At 44.8% G+C, this 23,954-nt stretch overlaps 2 protein-coding genes across 2 annotated transcripts in view; one reads left to right on the top strand and one right to left on the bottom strand.

Annotated features, from left to right (window-relative positions):
- The window catches only part of T265_00535 (hypothetical protein), a gene marked incomplete at both ends in the record, with an annotated part of 16,401 nt that extends 5,407 nt beyond the window's left edge, over window positions 1–10,994 (top strand). Inside the window, 2 exons of the mRNA XM_009164339.1 lie at window positions 6,846–7,721; window positions 9,705–10,994. Coding sequence (XP_009162603.1) covers window positions 6,846–7,721; window positions 9,705–10,508 — 1,680 coding nt within the window. The remainder of the gene's footprint in view (window positions 1–6,845; window positions 7,722–9,704) is intronic.
- Window positions 9,313–23,954, bottom strand: part of T265_00536 (hypothetical protein) — a gene marked incomplete at both ends in the record, with an annotated part of 50,149 nt that continues 35,507 nt past the window's right edge. The window contains 5 exons of the mRNA XM_009164340.1: window positions 9,313–11,021; window positions 14,643–14,886; window positions 15,841–16,197; window positions 18,283–18,429; window positions 20,766–20,954. Of these exons, the coding sequence (XP_009162604.1) occupies window positions 10,933–11,021; window positions 14,643–14,886; window positions 15,841–16,197; window positions 18,283–18,429; window positions 20,766–20,954 (1,026 nt within the window). The remainder of the gene's footprint in view (window positions 11,022–14,642; window positions 14,887–15,840; window positions 16,198–18,282; window positions 18,430–20,765; window positions 20,955–23,954) is intronic.

Consider the following 23,954-nt stretch of genomic DNA (forward strand, 5'->3'; position numbering starts at 1 on the left):
TGGGAAGGGGTTGGGGAGGGACATCGGTGGACGCTGAACTGCGCGGGCAACTGATACTTCCCGGTTGCCCAGGCCGAGGAAGGGGGTTTGGTTGAGGTACCCCACCTTGAACCTTTGGCTCAAAAGTCTGACCCACAATGTAGGGTTTTCCTTGGGGACCCTGCCCGGAGCCGACGACTCAACAGTCTGACCTGCTCGGCTTCAGGGGATTGGCCTAACCCGAGGGCGCACGGAATAAGACATTAGTGTCTCATTCCTGATGCGGCTGCGCACAGCAGGTGCCTTTTGAGCAGCACCGGGCTCTTTGGTTTTAAAGTATTTCGACCGTATTGGATAATGCGCCGGCGGTCACGGTCAACCGTTGGGCGATCGGAGTGTGCGGTTTTTGGGGCCGACCTTTTTTAACCCGTCCTTTCTTGGGGGAAGGCGGCATCGCTGCTTCCATAAATATGGACATGCTGATCGCCTGGGGGAAACACCTTACTGCCTTCACACTCCTGTCGCAGAGGACAGTACGACTTTACCCCCAGACCGCCTCGTATCACGATTACTCGTATTACGGGGTCTCGCTGCTCTTGGTCTGGCTGCTCCCCTTTGGCCTTCCTGGCATGGTTGCACCTTGTGGAACGAAGTTCAAGTGTTTGTTTTCCGCGGGATCATTGCAGCACTCGAGCCCGACCACCACGTCAAGGTGGCAGCTTTAGGTCGGGACAAAAAGTCATAACAGCATCGTGTCAAGGTGGCAGCTTTAGGTCGGGACAAAAAGTCATAAGTAACAGCATCGTCATCAAACTGTCTTGCAGTAGTTGTCAGTTTCGTACATCGATGGTCTGGGAAAAAGGACTGGGTAGCTACGCAATGGAGGTAGCACCTGATGTCAGTAACGCATGAATCTGGTAACGACAGTGGACCCCTCTGGGACGATCGGGATAGGCAACTATGTGTTGAAGTCTGCAGCTTGGATGCATGTATGCAACGGAGCCATGTCAACATGTCTAATCGTTGGTGTCCCGTTTCGTTGTCCCCACTCAAGGGCATGGCTCTAACCAGCATAGCTGGGTTTTCGGTAATGGCCTTCATTCGCTGTTAAGTCGTCGCTTAACATCTTCCGCTTCGTTCCTACCATTCTCGTGGTCTTTGCAAAAGGGCTTCCAGAGAAATTCGATCGGGTGACGTGCGAAGCACGCGACTAAGCGAACTTGACCCCTGAATCAGCTCATCTGTCGGGGGCGAGTTATATCCTTCGAACACCATTCGACATTTTTCAGCATTACTGATCTGATGTTCCCACTAGACTCGGGCAATGCTTCAAAGAGACTGAGGGTCGAACACTGGAAGATTCTAACCTCAGTTCACAGTGACCAGTTTTCTGAGTGATATAAAAACATGGAGTGCATCACAGCATTGTAAACTCGACTCTTGATGGATAAGTGAATGTTACACCTACGCTACGAAGATTGCAGTTCGACAAAAGATGGTCTGACTTTCCGGACCCGGATGGAAATATCGTCTTTGGTATGACGGATGGGACTGATACAACTACCCCATACAACCACCTCAATCAGGACGTCGACACCTAGATAAAAGTATTTAGATTACTTAATATTCTCTACATTTTGGGTGGCGTCAGTTCCAGGAAGAACCATGACATCTGCGTCGAAAGAGTTAGGGACCCCTCGACCACTGGAACTACAATGGAACCCTAGAAGGTGAACCTGGAGCCATCTTCGGTCTCATAACGAGGCTGTTGGTGTCATTTGTCCTTCATCGCCTTCTGGGGTAGCAGTGACTCGGGAGCAGCAAGTGGGATTTCGGCCTAGTAAGGATTGCGTTTCACACTCCGTCCTAGAACGGCGCCGTACTTATAATCGATCCATGATTTTAGTAATCTTGGACTTTCAAGGCACAGTTGACCGATGTGTTCTCCTTACCACGATCGCTCATTAAAGGATATCCCGGAAGTTTGTGTCTATAATGAGTTCCTTGTGTTCTCAGGCTTCCCGGTATGTGGTAGCATACGGAAAGCTTTCCGAAAGTTCCCGTACATAACGTGCTACCTGACAAAGATCCCCACTCTGTTCATTCCAATTCGCTTTCGTGCTGAATGAGATACTGACGCTAGAAGGTCTTCCAAACCCCGGTGAGGAAAATATTGTTGGTTTGGAATGTGTTAACAACATCATTTTCGTTTTCGAAGAGGAGAAGGTGCTGGGTTTTTGGATGATCTGACGAAAGTTATCGCGTCATTTGGCACCCGTTTTTTCACCCACAAAGTTGAAAGTCATGCTTTTGGACATTCGGTTACTGAATATGTAATCTATTCGAAGTTCTGAATCGTCCTACGTATCTTGGAATATCTATTAGTTCTGACTGTACTCTGGCAGATAAGGTCAATGCACGAATCTATAAGGCTCGGGTCATATTTTCTAACTCGAGTCACCTGTCCGGATAACGTGGGATGTCCCTGAATCTCAAAGGACTTTGTATCAAAATACAGTCCTGTTGTATGGCTGTGCGACTTGGTCTACGCGAGCGGCGGAACTGAGATCTATGAAGTTCTTCCGTTGTCTCAGAATCATAGTTCGTGCGAGCTGATACTGGCGCACCTCAACGAGTCAATTAGAGAACGAGTGTTCACATGTGCAGCGGAGACTTCAATCGAAGAATGTGTCCAGCACCAGAAGGTGCGTTGGTTAGACCATGTACTGCGCATGCCAAATCATTATTTACCAGAAAGTGTACTTTTTCTCTGCTGAATTCAGAGTAGCGCAAGCAGAGTGGTGGCCAATTTTTGACCTGTTAGGTGGAAATGAGGTTGATTACGAAACGGCTGGGTGCTACTCGTCTTTCAGGATCGGGTCCGCGTGAGCTGCCCTTTGCATGGTTGGAGACGCTGCAAAATATGGCTGCCAGCCGGTGTCAGTGGCGTTCTTGTTATCACTTTCTACCCACCTAGCTGAATGAGTTGTATTCACCTTGCAATGGTTTTGGTGGTTTAGCACTAAGTCCCTTTACCGTCCGCTTTTATTCTTTTCTTCACAACAAGGCTTTCAAAAAAATTATTGTTGTACAGCACTAAAGCATCGGTGTTGATTACTGATGTTATGCTGTCGATCATGGTGATGATGATGATGGAGTATATCTCCAATGAGTGTTTTTCGAAAGAGGGCTCTTGGATAGCTCCCCCAAAACACTTTCATGAGCTGTCTCAAGAAAGGAAATTTTATTTCGACAAACATTTTGGGTGTAGTCTTTGGGGGGGATATATATACAAAAAGGTCCTAGTCAGCGAGGCTGTGGACCACCATCTCTTACCGGATGGCGTGATGATTCGATTGACCTACGCTTGAATAGTAGTCATTTTATACCAGGCAAAGCCCAATCGTGTCATGGTCAACAGATGAGGCCGAGCACTATAACAACTCGAATCGCTTTTTGATTTCTGCGGGAGTTCTCTTTTTCTTTGAAAATTGCCACATGTTTCACCTGTTTTCGTTGCTTTCTGGTCTTCCACTCGTATCGCTTACATTTCATTGTACTATGCCAGCTGATTAGATATCATTATGCTCCGTGAGTTTCATATTAAAGCATTCTGTTGTTTCCGTTTGTGTCCTGCATGCCTGTGGTTGGAACTGAAATGGCTGAGTAAAGTTAATTGTAATATTATATATAGTACGTGGTGTACCTATTCCGTCGATTCTGCGCTGTTGTGTACTCCCAAATTTCAGACTAATACTGGATTTTCGGATTGTTGCATTTTCTGCGAGTACTTGATCTGTTTGGGATTCAGCAAGTTTGACTTGTTCTTTAGTTGATTTAAAACTAGGTGGAAATGAGGTTGATTACGAAACGGCTGGGTGCTACTCGTCTTTCAGGATCGGGTCCGCGTGAGCTGCCCTTTGCATGGTTGGAGACGCTGCAAAATATGGCTGCCAGCCGGTGTCAGTGGCGTTCTTGTTATCACTTTCTACCCACCTAGCTGAATGAGTTGTATTCACCTTGCAATGGTTTTGGTGGTTTAGCACTAAGTCCCTTTACCGTCCGCTTTTATTCTTTTCTTCACAACAAGGCTTTCAAAAAAATTATTGTTGTACAGCACTAAAGCATCGGTGTTGATTACTGATGTTATGCTGTCGATCATGGTGATGATGCTGATGGAGTATATCTCCAATGAGTGTTTTTCGAAAGAGGGCTCTTGGATAGCTCCCCCAAAACACTTTCATGAGCTGTCTCAAGAAAGGAAATTTTATTTCGACAAACATTTTGGGTGTAGTCTTTGGGGGGGATATATATACAAAAAGGTCCTAGTCAGCGAGGCTGTGGACCACCATCTCTTACCGGATGGCGTGATGATTCGATTGACCTACGCTTGAATAGTAGTCATTTTATACCAGGCAAAGCCCAATCGTGTCATGGTCAACAGATGAGGCCGAGCACTATAACAACTCGAATCGCTTTTTGATTTCTGCGGGAGTTCTCTTTTTCTTTGAAAATTGCCACATGTTTCACCTGTTTTCGTTGCTTTCTGGTCTTCCACTCGTATCGCTTACATTTCATTGTACTATGCCAGCTGATTAGATATCATTATGCTCCGTGAGTTTCATATTAAAGCATTCTGTTGTTTCCGTTTGTGTCCTGCATGCCTGTGGTTGGAACTGAAATGGCTGAGTAAAGTTAATTGTAATATTATATATAGTACGTGGTGTACCTATTCCGTCGATTCTGCGCTGTTGTGTACTCCCAAATTTCAGACTAATACTGGATTTTCGGATTGTTGCATTTTCTGCGAGTACTTGATCTGTTTGGGATTCAGCAAGTTTGACTTGTTCTTTAGTTGATTTAAAACCCGATCGCAAGCATTTTTAAACATTCTGAACTAGTCTTGGGAATTTGCCATAATCAGGCTTGAATGACAGGTCAACAAGCAATAGACACCCGATTCACATATATTTCAACACATTTGTAGTGACTTATCTTTCGTTAGAATTTGTCACCGTGTTCTCCAGCTCAATAGTTTGAATTCGTCGAACAACAGGTGATGTCACCGATCAGAATAGATCAAATAGTTGTTATATTTGGCCGCCCAAAGTAATTACCCACTACAAATCTCTCAGTCGATCTCATGTTTCACCACGAAGAAAAAGGATTACCGGGCATTCTGGAGGAGGGAGATTCCGTAAATTCTACCTAATGGAAAGGTTGTTGTGAACTTTTCAAGGGTATGGTTTCTCTCCGATTGAGTCCCTGCTTAGGAATCATCGTACTGAGTACCAGCTGTTGAACCAGCTCTCCTGCGAACGACCTTGCACAGTTGGCTCTGTGCTCGTTGTAACAACAGTCCATATGTCATTCGAATTGGTTTTCTCTGCCCAAACCCAGACAGACAGCCGAATTTGAATGGTTGAGAGAAATGGGTGAAACGTCTGTCAGGACAAAATACCTTACATCATAAAACGAATCGTTTTCGCTCGTCTTACTCTTTCCACGGGTGAGGAGCTGTACAGAGAATGGCGATTATTCAGTATAAAGTGTTCGAAGCGGAGACCGTTTTTGAAAGTTCGGTCTTACACTGCTTAGTGAAGCCAGTATATTTCCCGCAACTTCACGCAGCCATTGTCTTTCGTATCACCGATGTGTTCCATAGGAGTAGGCAAAAATAGACAAAGAATACCCGTCGATGTGCTCGTTCCCGACTACCGCCTTGATTTATGAAGAGACGTGTGTAAGCAAGTCGCACAGTTCGCCAAACCGATCAACATACAATCTAACATATCAACATTTCCTCATGATGACAGAGACAAGGAGTGCACTAAAAACTTCGATATTGGCTAGCGTGTGCTCGAAACCGTAGGTATTTGTTTTGTAAATGACAACAGACAGTCGAGTTGGCGATAATTTCATTTAGGAGTTTCAGGATCTTCATGCACAGACTGACCGAGGGGCTGTATGGTTATGCGCAATGGAAAATCTCCGTTCTGAATTGCACTTACTAGCTCAGTAGGATAAGGTCACGTATAATTGGCGATTTGCATATTCTGACGCTTTTCAAAAGTGGATACTACGCAAGCGGCTTATGGAGCAAGTGCTGACCTCGTTCTACAGGTGACGACGCACTGACAAACATGTCCTTACTTGTGCTGCTCATTTCTCCTGTTCCAGTTGGTAGTCCTCCGTAGGCATGGCTTGTTGAGACAGATCTCGCCATCAACAACAACAGGAGGTACTTACCTGGCGGTTACCTGGTTTCGTAGCAACATATTGGTTGCGGATTTCGGACACCGGATCTCCAGTATCTATGACTTTATTAACAACATTGTGCTTTATCGTAAACCTATCTGGTTTACTTCGTTATGTTGTCCAAATTGATGTTTTTTTTGCATGGTGCAGTTTTTGATCCATTTCGTGGTCTCACTCCGTCTTATCCTTCCATAAAATTCACCACACGCCTCCCATTTTATTTCCCTTCACTTGAGTATGGATCCTCCTTAGGAGGGGTCAAATACCCTGTCTGTCTGTATAGCGTTCCTTAGAGGTGTTTTCGCTTACTACGTTAGCAGCGCATGTAGTGACCCGCATGTGGTTACCTTGATGTTTATGTGTTGGCATGTTCGGCACGAAATCTTTTAGCAGCACTTCATCAGGTGATGCTTTGTCGAGCTTTTGTGGGTCCAGTTCGTTGCACTGGAAGTACAGTCTAACAACGGTGTTTTCGCGGACGCTTTAGTGGGCCACGATCATCCGTCTATTGTATTCTTATTACACATCAGTCCTCTCCTTTATTTTTCCTCGCTGTGCATGCCAACGCGTTATTCTGACCCTTTATCCACTGTATCCGTCTAATTCAGAGGATGATCCAGTTCAATCCAAAGAAGCGCATCCCAGCATGTGAAGCCTTGTCAATGCCATACTTCCATCCTCGCCCCAACACGTTTCCGGGCCTACCGTTCCATAGTCGTAGTGTGGTTGGCCTGTCTTCTCTGGTCGATGGATGTGCGACTGGGTCGAATTTATTGTTGCGTCCGCATCGACATTCTGCTATGCCTTCGCATTCGGTACAACCGTCTGCAGTTCGGACAGTTGCCGGTACATCCGCCCCGAATTCCATTCCGCTCGGCAACATGAAAAGCACACATCGACCAGTTGTATGTACTTCGGTCGCTCAAAATGGACTGGACTCTCGAATGATAACTACCGCTCATGGTGATAGCACATTGGTACCATTTACAATAACCTGCAATCAACCCGCGTCTTCGTGCATGCCAGCAGTTTTGCAATCAGAACAGCCCACCCCCGTTAGCGAGGTTGATCAACACCAACAAAATTTGATGATGTCGGTCGTCAAACATGCCATTGAGGATTCTCAAACGCCGTCACCTTCGTGCTCAACTTCGGAGACACCACCACCTCCAAAAACTCCCCCGCAGCGCCCCGTAACCAGGCAACAGACACGTGCCACGCGTCGCCATACTCAACCAACTGTTTCCTTGAGTTCCGCTGTTACTCACCCTACGGCCAAAGGTGATTTTGCGCTCCACCAGGTGATCCAGGCAGCATCAACCAGAGTTTCTAGTTTGGCAGTGGCTACCCATTCTGAACAAAACGTTACGTTTACCGGATCTGTTGTTCGTACTCAGACAAGTTCTACACTCGATAGCACTAATAATCGAGGAGGCAGACAGCGCAAAACAGCCAGACGACGCACTGTTACAGGCGTGGGTGCTGTGAGTTCTTTTGCATTCATCTTATCCGAACTCGGAATGTGTTTATCGCCTTCGAATACAGTTTTCACTTTGCTATTCTAATTCACCCAAGCATCTTTTTGCCGCACGTTTATCCCCATCGGGGACCATTTTCAGTTAATTCATCGAAGCCTATTTTTCTATAGTAAACTCTCTCCCGGAAGCGGTCGCCTTTGCTCGGCCTCCGTTGGTAGTTTCCTGAGTGCGACAACTATCTGAAATCACAGTTCTACCTAGAAACGTTTTGAACAGATACTTTCTGGGCCACACAGAGACACATTATGTGAACCAATTCATTGTGCCCGTTGTGCAGAAACCTGTGCTCTAACTGTTTTTTCCACTTCTCGTATAATTTCAGTATGTCACAGTTTTCTTCCAGTCGGTACACAAGGTTTGAAAATCTGTTGAAGGTCTTCGGGCCAAAAGCCACATAGTGTTGTTCAACAGTCCGGATAGTCAGAACATTATGTTTCGGTAATCGGCGCCAAGCGATTATCACCAGCTTACTGAAAATTTCTTCACAATTGCTCACTTTTATGTTTATATCTGTTTGGTTGTTCTGTTCAAAGTGACAATCAAGCGGTTATGTAGACAATTGTACAGATCTAGGTGAGGTCAGGTAGAACAGCCTTGTTCACCACACTCCTATTTTCTAACAACCGGCTTATTTTTTCATGCGGCATTCGCAACATTACTTGCAGTTTATTGATCGTGCTTGCACTTTAACATTTTCCGTACTTAGTGGAAAGATAGGCGAGAACATTGTGGTCCTCACTGGGGCTCGTAGTTCCCGAGTTTCCATCAACCTTATGTCCTGCTTGATTACTAAACTGTGTGCAGGTGATGGACTACACTCACTTAAGCTGGTGTCTACGGGCGAGATGGCCCAAGTGGTTAGAGCGCGAATTTACTGACCGGAAGGTCCGTGGTTCGAATCCGACCTCCGCCACTCGCTTCCCCTGTCTAGGCTTGGGCAACCTGGCAGTATCCCAGCCCTCGTGCTTCCTTCGGGGGGCATGGCAGCTAGGCACCGGAAGGGTGCTACAGCTGAACGCTTTCTTTCTTTCTTTCTACGGGAGAATCAACTGAATTTCTCGTTTATGCTTTTTTTACTGTTGAAGAGTTGTCGCAAACCTTATGAGCAGTGCGTTCAGTCAGGAAAGGAATGGTTGATGTTTTCAGTCGAATGAGTCGGATGCACGGCTTTTCAACGCGCACAATCCTATTTAGTCCAATCGATCATTGTGACAGTCACTTTTTTGTTGATTTGGTCCGTGAAGTTGTCTTTTCGAGTGCGTAGCACTGTGTAAGCCTTCTTTGGTACCTGACTGACACCTGTTTTCCTGAATGCCACCTCCACGGACCCGATTTAAATCGATCCAGCAGTAACATGGGGGACATCAGATTGCTAACCGGAAATGTTTGCGTGACGAGCCTTTGCAAACGACTCTGTTGGTTCGTTTTGCTTGTTCCTTTGGGCGATCTGACTAATAGTGGCATAGATACTATCCTGCCTGACGAACCTAGTTATCGGAAAGTGAAATTTGAAAAGGGCAAAGACAGCAGATGAAGTAGCACCAAAACACTGCAAATTATGGAAGATTTTAATACTTCTGAATGAATCCCGTCCATCTGTGTAAACATTGCTCCTGTATGTGTGGTCTCACAATAATGTACAGCCCCGGCTTCTCTCTCTCCCTCCAGTCCACCCTTGACATGTTCACTTTCGCTTACCGTGTCCCAGTTAAATGGATCAACAGCCTTCTAGAACGAATCAGACCGGTAGTTAGAGAATGTTGGACTCAGTAACATTATTTCATCCCAGAGGTCAAGCTTCCAATATTGATCAGTTGTTTGATGATTCAGAGTTTCTTGATTTCCCGATTGCGTCCAAGACAGATGTTTTCCCTAGATTCCCATAAGTCACGTTGTTCAATGTTTCCTTACCGCGTCCTCTATTTCTAGCGTTCTTCCAAAACCGCAATCGGTCCACAGACGATGCAGTTGGGTAACAGGTCAAATCGCACTTTCACAATCGGTTCATCTGGATCAGTCGCCTCAAATGTACAAAGTACTTCCTCGGTAATGTCGTACACTGATCGTGTCCAACCGGAATTTTCAGCGCCTCTACAGAGTCAACAGTATCATCGCCGTTTGACAAAGCTATTGGACCAACACCAACTGAGGTATTCGCATGGTTTACAACAAACTCATCGCCCTAGTCCATGTCGTTCTGGTCGCTATTCGATGGAACCCTCGCTGTCATCTCATGTACTCATGCCCATCTCGGAGCAACGTCTGGCGAGTAAGGCGTCCCTAAATTTCAGTGGGAGACCAGACAACGACTTGAAACAATTTCCTGAGCCGCTAGAGGAGAGTCCAGTACGATTGACAAGTCCGGATGAAAACATCTTATGCTCCCCGTCTAAGCAACCACGAGTGTCATTCTGNCCGCTAGAGGAGAGTCCAGTACGATTGACAAGTCCGGATGAAAACATCTTATGCTCCCCGTCTAAGCAACCACGAGTTGTCATTCTGTCTTCTCGGAATGCCGAGCAACAAAGGTTGAAAAACAACACACCAAGCAACTGGTCAGTGCTCACTGATTTCAGCGATCAAAGTGCACTGGCCGATGACGATGACGTGGGTGGTGCCACAGACACAGAAGACTCTGACAGTCACGTCGTAAACACCAGTCTCGGCATCAATTCCGCTATGACCGGGTTGGCTTTGGTTCATCGTAACAATTCATCTACCGGTGGCCTATGACCCATTTCCACGACACTCAACTATGTTTCTGGTCCATTCTAGTCCATTCCGCAACTCCCGGTTTTGCTCACTGACACGGTGGTGTCGCGCATTTTGCCCATTCAGCACGTTTTTTTTACCTTCATACGTCTGTTTTCTGGTGAACGTGACCGTTTTCACATCTTCCTGGTTTCCCTATGCATTTGCACAGCCATTTCGCTGACAGCTTTCGATGCATTTAATCTCAGGTCGAGAAGAGCTTCGTACGTATGACCGTCGCCACTATTTTTCTAAATGTTTGCAAGACTTTTTGATAGAATGCGATTTTTTTGTTATTAAGTAGGCGTAATAATTATATATTTATGCGAACTTCACAACTGGAGTTATAATATGCGTAGTGGTGCGTGGGAACTTTCGGGGACAACACCGAGTAGCCTGTGAGCCTTCACCATAGTGGATTTCGTGACTGCCCTCCTGGGGGTTGACTCGTCCGGATACCTGATCGATGCGGCTGGTTATCATCCACTTGAGCTCCTAAAATGTAGGTGAATACATTTTTGTCTCAATAAATATCCCCAAAACTTCAAAAATCGTTTACTACAGATGTTTTCAATAAGGTTCAACAATGACAGCTGCCCCTCCGTCTTGTGTGATTTGTTATATTTGGCAAGCTACCCTCATCTCTTAATGGAAACCCTCCGCGAGCAAACTCTCTAATAAAGACGTAGGTTTTTCTCTGCGGCGACAGCTCAAGAGACCTTTTAGTGTATTTGGTTACCTGACACTTGCTCCCTAACAAAATACCTCCTCGCCTGAATTTCAAACAACAAGTAGTGTAGCTGGCGAAGTAGCTTGTCACCAGAAAATCGGAAATCGACTTTATCAGATTCAGAGTAAGAATTTAATGGGATAAACAGAATGCATCTGTCCGATGGTTTGATCGCGGTGTTCGAACATTTACTGTTCGACCCACTGGCAAAACATACATGCTTGTTACTGGGGTATTCGAATACCAAAAAGTAGCGCATAACTGCTGCACTGGCCAAACTAGGATAATCATTGGACCTTATCACTTCGAGTGTATTGTTTTCCATGGATAATAAAATGTCGACAAACAACAGTCCTCAGAAAAGGTGCATATGGGTGATGCGGGAATTCTGTCACATTTGGGTGTGCTTGTTGTTCTTACTTCACTGTTTTCCGTAGAACAGACAAATCTACCAAACCGATGCATTTCTCGCCCATTCGCTTCTCAGCACGTTAGGGCGGACTGAACAATGAGGCTCTCCTGTGGAGTCGAAGAATATATTGTGTGTAACCTCTTTTTCCAGGCAATTTGGGGAAATTCAGGGTGATTTTGGTGCTCCTAAGCACTCCTCTCCACTTTGCCGTATCCTGTTCGAAATCTATTCAGGTATTGTCTACCATGATCAGTGTTCGTCACAGGCAAGTGGTTCAGTTAAAACTGGTGTATCCTGTTCGAAATCTATTCAGGTATTACCTACCATGATCAGTGCTTGTCACAGATAAGTGGTCCAGTTAAAACTGACAACTTATTGGACTTTGGTTCGAGGCCAAAATAGGGACTTATAAGTAAGTCGACGAAAGCTTGAGTGGCGTTAGCAGGGTGACGATCTCTATGGGGGAATAACCCTACTTCTTACAACAGTACTGATGCCTAGGGGTGATGAACGCGACAATAAGCAGCCTTCACAAGGCGGTGGTCTTTGTGTGTGGTGAGTATAGGGCGGTCTATTATAACACTTTCTGAGCTTACTATGTTTTTTTATTGTTTTCTTAAATTATAATGCGTACACTATTATGTTCCCGGACAGCCGGTGAAAGAGGAAAGAATAGCCCTTAAATGGGACCTTGTCTGACCTTCTAAGGGACTGTTTTACATTTCTGTAGTAAATTACTCTGCATTAACAACAGAGGTCTTCCGAAGTCCACCTTGTGCTAAATTGTTGGTTTTGATTTTGCCACTTATATCCTAATATCAGCCCACAGGGTGTGTGCTATATCTATACATCCTAAGGTGCTACGAGTGGTTCACCTTGATCGCGATCGTATGAACCGCAGCAAACCTTAGTAACCAAACCACATGGCTTCCAGCGTGACCTTCAACCATGCACTTGTTCTCATGATGGTTGGCCAATAACACATCCTAGCACGCCGAACTTTATGTACTATTAACCTTGCAGCGGTGCTCAGATGGGGTCCCATTGGCAACCGCTATGCAGACCGAGTTGATCACTGGCTAGTACAAGTTGTTCGAGACGGTCATATTCTTTACCGGAATACACTCATTTGCATGCCAATTTGGTTTTGATGGAAGACGCACCCTGGACCCAGCTGAATCTCTCGTTTATGGTGTTATTAAACAATTGAGTGCTGCACGAAGTTGGCTCATCTTCAGTTCGTACGATGTCCAAGATATCGCAATACACTGTATAGACGTAATACACTACTCATAAGGTTGTCGATGAGGTTTCAGTAACCTTGATGCACTACTCATACCAGAAGTGTGTTACAATTATATTATTCGCTTAACTGAAATTCGGATGACGGAGACTGGTGGACAGAAACGTTTATTGGCTCGTTAGCAAGTGATTGTCAGTGAAGGGAAAACGGAATTTCTATAGTCCCAACAAAAAAGGTTTAGACTGACCGGCAACAGCAAACGTGTTGGGTACTATGTAGTCTAAGAGTTACAGTAAGCTACTTTGAATCGATTGATCGCGATGGTATCAGTGAATATAATGATGCATGAGTTCTGACGACGGAACAGAACAGTGAACACAGGGATCCAACCAATTCGTTAGCATGTAATCAAAAGATGTCTGCCGTTCGCTGACTGCGGTGGCTTACGACCTGGTAGGAGTCTCGGGTTTTCAGTTTGTTGTGAGTTTTAGACCCAGATGGAAGGTGACTTCCTCCTTTCGTAATTGAGACACGTATCGGTTCTCTTTGCGTGACCGTAGTTGTGTGTGAACTGATACGCACTGTGGGATTTGACCCCGACCGGCTTTCCTCCCTTAATCGAAGATTCAGACTTGGGATCCGGATCTTCGCAGAATTGTACGCTAATTTTATCGTTTGGACTAGAAATCCGGTTGCTGGCGTCGTTGTGGTTAAGCTAGAGAGGGTGCATCATATACTGTGTGTCGGTGACACACCGATCATCGAGGAAAAGTTACTAGCCAGTAATTTTGTCGGACACCTCCGTAGCAACTGGCAACCATTTTCGGTCCTACCACTCATTCGGTTCGACCTCAAAGTTCATCGGAACTCACGTGTTCTTGTAGTAGCTGAGACCGCTGCAGTCAATCGGTTCGAGATTTTTTTTCTATTCTGAAATAGCTCAATGTAGACCTTGGATTACTTTGAAAGTAACACATTTTCTATGCTTCCGAATTGTCCGATCAGTCTAAACCCTTTTTAGTGACTATGGAAATTTCCGGTTACTGACAAGTTAGCGCGAAGCGCATGGCTCTGCCACTTTCTATCCTCTAACACTGTTCAATTATTGCGGATTTGGTTTCAAACCATGTGATCTAGTAGCAGTTGAGCATGCTGAAGATTCTAAAACAGTTCCCTCTGTTGTCCTCTGATCTTATTCCATCGAGTTCAAACTTCATTGGAAGGCTCTCATATGGCTTTACAAAAGGTTCACCAGCAAGCCACTTGTGATTTTATCTGTTCTATGCCCAGGTTCAATTTGATAGGCAAAACTAGACGCAGATGTTAGACAGGTTACCAAGTTGCAGTTTAGTGACACTATCGGTTCGTCACTCACAGCTTCGTGAAGTGGTCTTCAAGGAGGTTCAACGAACGCATGAGTCACCTATTATGCTGAGTTGACAGTAAAACGCGTTGCCACTACTTGCCACAAGCTTTCTCAGTTCTTGTGTGAGCGAAACTCAAAATTGGCTTGTCTGTGGCCTCTAGTGACCTAGCATCTGTTAGGAATGTAGATAGGTCTCACTAACTGATGACACGTTTACGGAACCAATGGGTAGGCTTGAAGATACAGTTTCGAAGTCTAAGTGGAGGGCAGTGTTGCGACCATCCTCTGAAAGGTGGTCTTGTATCCAGTCTGGTAAGCTGTGTTTACGGTCCTCATGGTAATTTCCAAAGATTATGATTACTTACCACTGAGGGAGAATCCGGAGGCGTGCAAATCTCGATGGCCATGTACCATTCGTACACCGCTCAAGTTCTCTGGAGTCTGCTGCAAGTTTGTGACCAATGTCGGACTTGGAGTTGGTTGCGTGGATGACTTTGTTCCGCTTGGCTCAGTGGATAGAGTCGATTTAACAGGTGTATTGACCTCGTTTTGCAATGCACCCATTGACCACGTATCATTATCCATTGAAGCTTGGTATCGTCTCCGTAACTGGCATGTAAGGGTAAGGTGATTAGCAGATAAACAGCTCCTCGACAGGTGAGGCAGTGATTTATGATGATAAGTAATTGTTCTCGTTTCGGAAAATTTTGGAAGACCATTGGTGGAGTCCTTACAGGGCTTCAAGGACTACTTTCCAGGCTTCTCTGAAACGGTGACTCTAACCAGGCAGTTTCCAACCGACTGAAAGCAACAGTCCCTCTAAATAGGTTACGATATCTTGAAAACGTACAAACCTTTCGCTTCAGGAACTAGGAAACCGTTTTACAACCGCTAAGATGCAGCAGAATGGTGGAAATTTCTGGTATGCAAGTAATCTCTGTCAAGCATCATTATCCAGGGATGCCTCCTGAAACCGAAAAAGTTTGAGTAGACAGGTCCTAATGTTGTCGGTTTCATCTCCCGACGCAGTTCTTTTTCGTCTTCCTTCTAGGTAAAGTGATACATGCATATAGTGTGTGGGCCTCGTGCCTCACATTATCTAAATTTTCTAACTACAAGTGGAGTGAGTTGGAGATAACTCGTGGTTTGCCATTGAACATTCGCCTACGAAATTCGAGAAGAGACTACTTTGGGCCAGTTACTTAAGGCGAAAAAAATCGGACATGTACCATACTGTGTAAAGAAATTTACGGGTACTCGACTGAAGTGGCCAATCAAAAGTAGTATAACTCCCATCCAAATCATAAGTACTGGGAATAGTTTCTCATTCACCCAAAGTTAAAAGATAAAAATGTGTTAACTGCAAATACCGTAACTTTGTTAGCGAACAGCGTTTAGCAGAGTAAATATACTCGTTCCGAAAGACATTCCGAACTATGCAGTAAAAGCTTGCCTCTGAAACGACACCAATATTGGCATATGTAATACTGTCTAATTCGAAAGGAATAACACATTTAGACCGAACCACTTTGGTTGTATTTTCCCATTTGAGAGGCAACTTACTCGGTCTGTTGCGAGAACCGTACTATAAACGGTCATTGGGAATGGTTCGCATGAAAGGACTTCTCCGAGTGGTTCTGGATCCGTCACATCCTGAGGGATACCATCTATGGTGATGTAAGGTCCAACGTTCATCGATCTATCAGCCAGCTTCCCCTCACGGGCCATGATCATTCCACGAAGAAGTACCATAGCGGGTCTTCCTGTTCCCGGCTGTGTAAGGCTATCGCTTGGCCACAGTACAAGATCAGCGTCCGAACCAGGACTTATCCTCCCCTTGTTTGGATATTGTCCGGTGTAGCGTGCTGCGTTGGTTGACACGACCCTGACGAAACCGGAGGCATCCAACCAACCGGTGGGCTGAACAAAATTGAAAACTAAATTGTTGAATCCTTCTTCATGTCAAGCTTCCATGCACATGAGCGTAGAAGCCTTGGTGAGATGTAAACTGTGGCGATGTCATACTATGTTCATCTATGCTATTGAAAATTTCACGAAGTCATGGACATGCATGTTTTTACTGGTTGATTTCTGTCTAGACCAAACCACAAGCGTTCAGACGGTTCACTCCTTCAGAACTGGATCGGTTTCCAAAGGAATGCGACCCATCAAGCAACCCAAGATGATTTGAAATGGTTGTGTTTTGAAGCAACAACTTCTTGTGCGGGACTTACCGATCCATACTTTTTCGTGAGGAATTCAAACCCTTTTTGAGCAACTACTGGGCTCATGTTTTATGAGGTTCCTGTCTGCGAGGAGCTACCGAGAAACGGACGGTGGGAAGTGAACTACGTACTTGTTTTTTTCAGAGCTATTTGGCCGCTTGGCATGCTTCTGTTAATTAGAGGATACCCGGGTGCAACCCATCCGTTTATACGCAATTCAATCCACAAAAGTTGTATACTGGTTAAAACCGGATGGATAAAAGTGCAAAAATTATGCACACGACAAAATGCGAGCAATATTTTGTGTTTAGGAGATCTTGGGCCTTTTAACAAACAATAAAATCACTACAGCATGAAAATATGAAGTTCTCTGTATAAGCTCTGTATGGTAAGCCAGTTGTATTTATTTGAATACTATGCTATTTAAGATGGCTCAAGTGGTAAGAGCGCGAATTTACTGACCGAAAGGTCCGTGGTTCGAACGCAACCTCTGCCTCTTGACTTCCCCTGTCTAGGCTTGGGCAACCTGACAGTATCCCAGCCCTCGTCCTTCCTTCGCGTATCATGGCAGCTAGGCACCGGAAGGGTGTTGCAGCTGAACAATTTTTGTGCTGTTTGAACTGGAGAGAAACCATATAAACTACACTTTCACCCACTCACCCACTTTTCTTGGCACTTTACGTGTTTCAATAACTGAGAATTATCACCGTTCGGTCAACGATTCTACGGGCCTCTATTCTAACCAATTTGGAAAGTTCACAATATTCTCCGTTTTCGCTTTTTGCTCCCAGACCACGCGTTCCTGTACAAATGTTGAGTTATCGAAATGTCGTTGGTCTTTGGGCGCTGAAGATATCGAAGGCTATTTCCTACCACACTCTCTATAGCTGTTTTACTACATAGCAAAAGAATGTATTTGCTACTGGATTGTGAGTCGGGGGTAAAATCGCCATGCGCACTCAGCAAGCTAAAGCAAACCGACTAATAAACATCACAAGTCTGAATGATTTGTTTATTTGTATAGCCGATCAGCAGAAGCAGCCTGTCGGTATATTCAGTTGTATGGACAAACTTACAACGAATTTAAAGAGCAAGACTCATTAGACTGCTCACGTAAAAGTACCGATCAGACTGAAAAGGCCGTACTACGGGAAAAATCGTTCAGCTGCAACACCCTTTCCGTAGTTAGCTGCCATGCCACGGAAGGAAGGATACTGCCCAGCTGCTCAAGCCTAGACAGGGAGAGTCAAGAGACAGAGGTCGGATTCGAACCAAGGACCTTCGGTCAGTAAGTTCGCTCTCTAACTACTGAGCCATCTCGCCGCCCCACATAATATGAGGGCTGAAGAAACTCTAATCAACGGCAAAAGATCGGTCGATTGGTGGTACAGCACATCGAAAAGCCCTCAAAACACACACAGTGACCGCTACAAAACACTCGCTTGTACCCATCTCTCAAATTCATGCTCTTTCGACATCACTGGGTTCCAGTATCAGTCGAGGCAAGCCTTAGCGGCGAGCAATTAAGGTGGGTACTTTATATTCTTGAGGCTTTGGCCATCATTAGTTCGTGTGAGACTCAAGATTGCAATGGACAAGAGGTAGCAGAACGTTGTTGTGACATTTCCTCGTGAAGGTTTATGTTTATTTACCAGTACGTTGTGATGACGACGTCACCTGTTGGCACAAAGCAAACAATGAGGCATCAGTGCTTCGCCTAATTACTCAGTATGCAAATGTATGCTTGGGGAAATTGCATTCTGGGTCAAGATGTCCTTACCACGCTAGCCTCCCAGACAGCAACAAGGCGTTGACCGATTGCACCTAGGCGCGCCGACCCCTTTGGATGGTTCGTGCCAGCCTGGTCGCTTGATATGGCTGCGATATCTCCGGTTGCTAGTGGGCCGAGGAATTGACTTGAACGTTGCTGAAATGCAAAACACGATGATCATCGGAAAAGTACTGTTCTCAAATCTCAAAGGGATATTAATTAAAATCTTCCGATATACGGGCGAGTGTAAGATCCCGCGTGTGATGACGTGACGATCGTTGGTGACGACAAGCGTTATGTTCATCAAAGTTTTTTAAAATCTTTAAGCACACAATTTTGCGGAAGAATGGCTAGGAAAATTATAGAAAACGTATAATAATAAACATGTGTTGTGCACTGAAATTCATCTGTAGTCTGAGTTTACAGCAGAAAGTTGTTGGTGTTCTCAAGTGTACACAAAACAAAGTCAACGCTCCACTGTTTTTATTCTCCAGCATTCATCAAATGAATCTAGAATGAAATTATTGTTCTGGTTAGAAAAGCAAAGATCCTGCGGAGGCCCGAAGCAAGTAAAGACATATCGTGAATCATTGTATCCCGGGACAAATCCAGTCAACCGTCATTAGGAGCTGCACATAATCTGCCCACCCATTCGAACAAAAGATCACTAACTCAATCGGGACATTCAAACGGAACCGACCGACCAGACAAGTGGATCAGCTGGTTGGATCAGCCGTGAAAACAGCGCAGCAAAGGCCACTTGGTAAGAGCCAGACACGAGCTCAAATGTCATTTCGACCCCGATACAAACCAGGCGCCCAATCAATAAGATGGATCGTCCAAACGATCAGTCTCAATCGTAGGTCACTCCCAAGCTCGTAGAATCAGTGTGTACATAAAATCAACACTGTCGAACGCCTAAAGGGTAGCGTACAGTTGAACAGTGGTGAATTGTGCACGAGTATTACTCTGATCTGAACACAGTACCTGCAAAACAGTCGCCATGCTCAACACAGCGAACAGTCCTGTGAAAGTGGTGAGTGTGTTGTTGTAGGCCGTGAAGGTCACCGACTCAACCTGTCCGGACAAATTTCAGGTCTTATTGTAGCCGATATAAAGATACACAAAACATCACCCTTCCCATCTGTGAAAAGGTTCTGATTTCGAAGGGACACGAAATTGCTCACTTGAACGTCCCAAATAAACCTGCCTAGATTTTCGGACCTAAAGTTGGTTGTGGCAATTTAGACAAGGTCATGTCAGCGAGACCGTAACCTAATTCACGAAGACAGATGGGATGATCGACTGAGTGAACAATTGGCACACATAGAGCAGTCATGAGTAAGTAGTAATTAAGGTTGCACATTATGGCCGCCAGACGTCTGGAACCTACGCAAATCGGAGACATCAAAGTAAGCAAAATGAATGCGAAAAGCGTCGAATTCGAAACAACACTTCACCCAGTGTCTGAAGAGACTCAGGATTACACTGCGGAGGGGAAAGCTGAACGGTTCCTGGGCTGATGTCCAATCCTCTTCCTAACTCTTCACTGCTTCATCAACTATAGGCCATTCATCCAATGAAGTTTCTTCTCCTTACTAAACAGAAGGCGGCAGAGGTAACTGAATGTTTAGGGGACGAACTTGCTAACCGGAAGTTCCTTGGTTCGAACCCTAATCCCGACATCTGGACTACTCCTGTCTCGCATAGGCTCAGGTGGTGAACTCAGTGAGGAGTGCTACCAATGCTTCATTCGGCTTGGGACGCCTATTTGTTCATTGCAAAGTTGGTTCTATCTTAATGCGCTGCCTGACACAACGCAAATGAGTTCGGGGAGTAGAATCAAGCATGTGGTGTTTTTTTTCCAAGTGTAATACAAATCCACTGTATCTCGGAGACATGGACTATACAGGCGATCCTGATAAATTCAAGAGAGATGTCATCACTTACGATGAAGAATGGTCTGGGATGTTTACTACCTATATCAACCAACAGAGAATAGTGTTTCGGGTCTATGGGTGGAAACAGTTCCTGATAACCTTCAAAGGATGTTTGTTTTGACTTCTTTTATAGCGTCATCTGCTAAAGACAAACCAGATGCTATCAAACCAACAGAGATCTGGCCGATTAAAAAAGCTCGAGTGATACTTCATTACTGCCTTGATCATGGAACCCGCAGCTGCCTACTTCTCCAGGTCGCTGTTTGATGGTGCTCCTATGTGACTCTTGAAAATACTATTCTGGTGACAAGTAGCACAGCTTTCACTTTTCTTTCAATGACAGTTTCGCCAGTGAATCCACAAATAACTCAGTTGTGCAGACTAAATTTTGGACAAGGTAGGATGAGTAATATAATGCGCAACTCAGCAACCAATGCTTTCTTTAATCCAAAATTCGCCTATGCGCTTCATATGGTAGAACACCTTTCAGTCGTCTTCTTAATCTGCAAGCACAAGGAACACTTGCTTGCCAAAGTACAAAACTTCACTTACCATTCCATTTGTGGTTGATGGAAGTAAGCTGCTTGGTGCTATACTGATAAAAGCATGTACAGGAGGTACTCTTCGGCGTGACTTGGCAGTCTCTTCAACCGAATTTAATCCAGTTGGCGAAGTCAGCAGAATGGGACAGTTTGCAGAACCTGCCGCATGCAGAATTGATAAGTGAACTTTCTCCTCCACCTAAAACATAGTGTAAACAGTGTGCTTTGTCAAGCGATGCAATGGAAGCATAGTGTGTAGATAGTAGATGGACAATTTACTATCAAAAGAAAGGTTTATTTTCCCAGTAGGTGGTTCTCTACTCTGGCATCCAGCCAAACATGCTGTATGTAGGCGATATCCTGCCATCTGCTACGGAACGTTTCACCCTTCACGCATTACCATAGGCGATATCCTGCCATCTGCTACGGAACGTTTCACCCTACCGTCAGTATGAACCCACATAAATCAGGTCGATTCAGCCCTAAAAGATCTAAACATCTGCTATTACCGCGAGGTACTAGTGGGATACATGCTGCCGAGGAGCGCGTACCATTCCAGAGTTACAGAGGTCTTTCAGGTAGCTAAAAGGAGACACGGCCTTAGCCATTTGGGTCCTAAGACTCGTAACCAAGCAACTACGTACTTGCTTGCGAAGAGCTAGAAATCTTTCAAGCGGAAATTCTTGGGTCCTGATCAGCCTCCTCCCCGAAGTTCATCTCACTAAGTGAAGGCTCTGAGTATGCGAAGATGTCGACTTGGCATTATTGTCCTGAAGCCTGATTAACAAAGCTATCAATGCTATTGGTAGTGATACTGCAAAGAATTTGCTTGTATGACGGGATATGTGAAAGTTCAAATGGACGCATTGTAGGGGTGCCACAAAGCACTTTTGGTCTTCACCTAGAGAATGATGGTTGTAACTCAACATAGTATTACGTCTGTCAGAAGTCTGACGCTTTTGAAGTTATTTGCTCTCTCTCTCTCTCTCCAGTAGATGTACATGATTGCAAATCAACATGAGACAGCCACTTTATTATGGACAGACCACAGCGTCAAAGAACTTTGGGATGAAGGTACGGTTTTCTGGATATATGGAAGGGTTTGATCCCATCACGTAAAGAAACAATGATTTATCGGGCAGGCACGGTGGTTCAGTTGCTGACTGAAAAATAACAGTCCGCGTATTATATGTACGCAGATGGAAATCAGGACTGAATCAAGATATGCGTGAAAATTCATGCGCATGTTAACCATGGGTCATCAAAACACTAGCTATTCCCAGCCCGTTTTTTGAAGACCAAATCTCCCGAAAGGCCGCATGAATTCTTCTGTAGGTGGACCTCCACGTGAGTATATATGGGCATGGAAAATAACGAGTTGCGTTGTACAGGACATATAAATCCGTTTCCTGAAGATATCAGACTGACTGAGGTTACCAATAGATTTACGTGTTGACATTGCTGACAAAGTGACATTAGGTTAACATCACGAAGCCCTGTGAAGTACCCAACCCTCTTGTCTCTGTCCGAATGTCGAGTAGCTTTTGTCCGACAGATTTTAAAAGCGATGTCACTTAATGCCCACAGACTGAAGGCTGATCAAAGATTATGTCAAAGAAGTGGATTTTATAAGAGATCCTATATACAGTTCACCTAAAGCATTAACTGGAGACCGATATTGGTTGAAAGACGACCCAGCAGCCCACAAGTTTAGAAACGGTTCATCGACGTCTCTTCAGAACAACAGCACACGTTGCGGTTTTGAACTTGTTTTCAGCTTATAAATGGCTGAAACCTTGTTTCTCCCTTCTGGCAGGTCAACGCCCGAGGATTCTAAATTGGTGTACAGATCTCTACATGGATTTTCCACACACAACGAGTGTCTATTCATCCCGCGAATCGACTGCTTTTGACAGCTATTTTCCTCATTTGTTTTGACTACTTATGAGTAGCACGTTATTATAGCTCCATTCGGCTTCCCTTCCGTTCGCTCCCTGATTTTCCGTTCCCCCTAGGTCTACTCAGGTTCTAGACTTCATCGCCTGTTCGTCTTCACTTGCAATTTCGTGCTTGTTTTTGACGGAAATATGGGGCGCCAGGGAACTGAACACCGACCTCTCGGATGCAGACAGGCGCACTATTCACTGCGTCAGGTCGGCTTCCCCGGGGGCCATTTTTTGCATTACCTCTGAGTCACATTTTACGTGATAGCGTTTATTGGGATATTGCTTTAAACCAGCCTAATCGTGCATTTCAATTCTGATCTGTAACAAGCGCTACTTTTTCTAGCTGTCAGCTAAAGACTGCAGGTACTTTTAATTTAACTCACCAGACACCCGGTTTCGAGGTAGTTTGCATTTCATTCTGACTTGGAACTACTCCCGAACACAGTGGTTATCTTTTCCCCCGTTATTTCTGATACTGAATACTTGCATTATCTGGCTGCCAATATCTATATGGTTGTACGGCATTCGGTGCTTTCTATGGCTTCCGGAAAGCCTTGCTGACTTAATGCCTCTTTTATGCTCCTGTTGACTGCGCTGTTGTTGACCGTACGTTCTACGTGGTTCATAATGTTTGCTGACCCATATGTTCATAGAACCAGTTGTCAACACAGCATCGATTGCCATACTCCTTCTGTTCATACTGCCTGGTACTTACTGTATACCTATTGCGTATGGTCTGATAGCTCCAATCGGTCTGCAAAGTACTAGGCCTCCCGGATCCTACAAGGAGTTTGAAAGAAACAACTCAAGAAACCATTGGCGATAAGACCATTCGTAGCTCCTCAAAAGCCAAGCATCACGATGCGGCTGGCGTATTAATTCAAGGATAAACAACTAGCCCAAGTGGGTCTCTCTAAATTAACTTGGTCGACTTCAATGAATTCATACCGTATTAGAATATTTCAAAACATCACCATCAAAAGACTTGTATTGAAAACTGTAAGAAGAAAGTTCGGATTGGTTGAAATTACCAACTGGACATTGTTGAAAGTATTACTCGAAATTTTCACCTTATATATCCACTGCGTTCATGCACAAAAGAGTGACTTCTCTGTTTGCTGCTCCCCGGAAAGTTTGTCGATTTGGTACAAAATTATCCTTTGTTTTGGTCTTTTGGATCCACCAGCTAACCTCTATAGTTTTAGAGTACATTTTTAAAACCATCACCGTAATCCTTGCAGACACGTTTTCTT

Source organism: Opisthorchis viverrini (assembly GCF_000715545.1).
Source record: "Opisthorchis viverrini unplaced genomic scaffold opera_v5_5, whole genome shotgun sequence".
Taxonomy (NCBI): Eukaryota; Metazoa; Platyhelminthes; class Trematoda; order Opisthorchiida; family Opisthorchiidae; genus Opisthorchis; species Opisthorchis viverrini.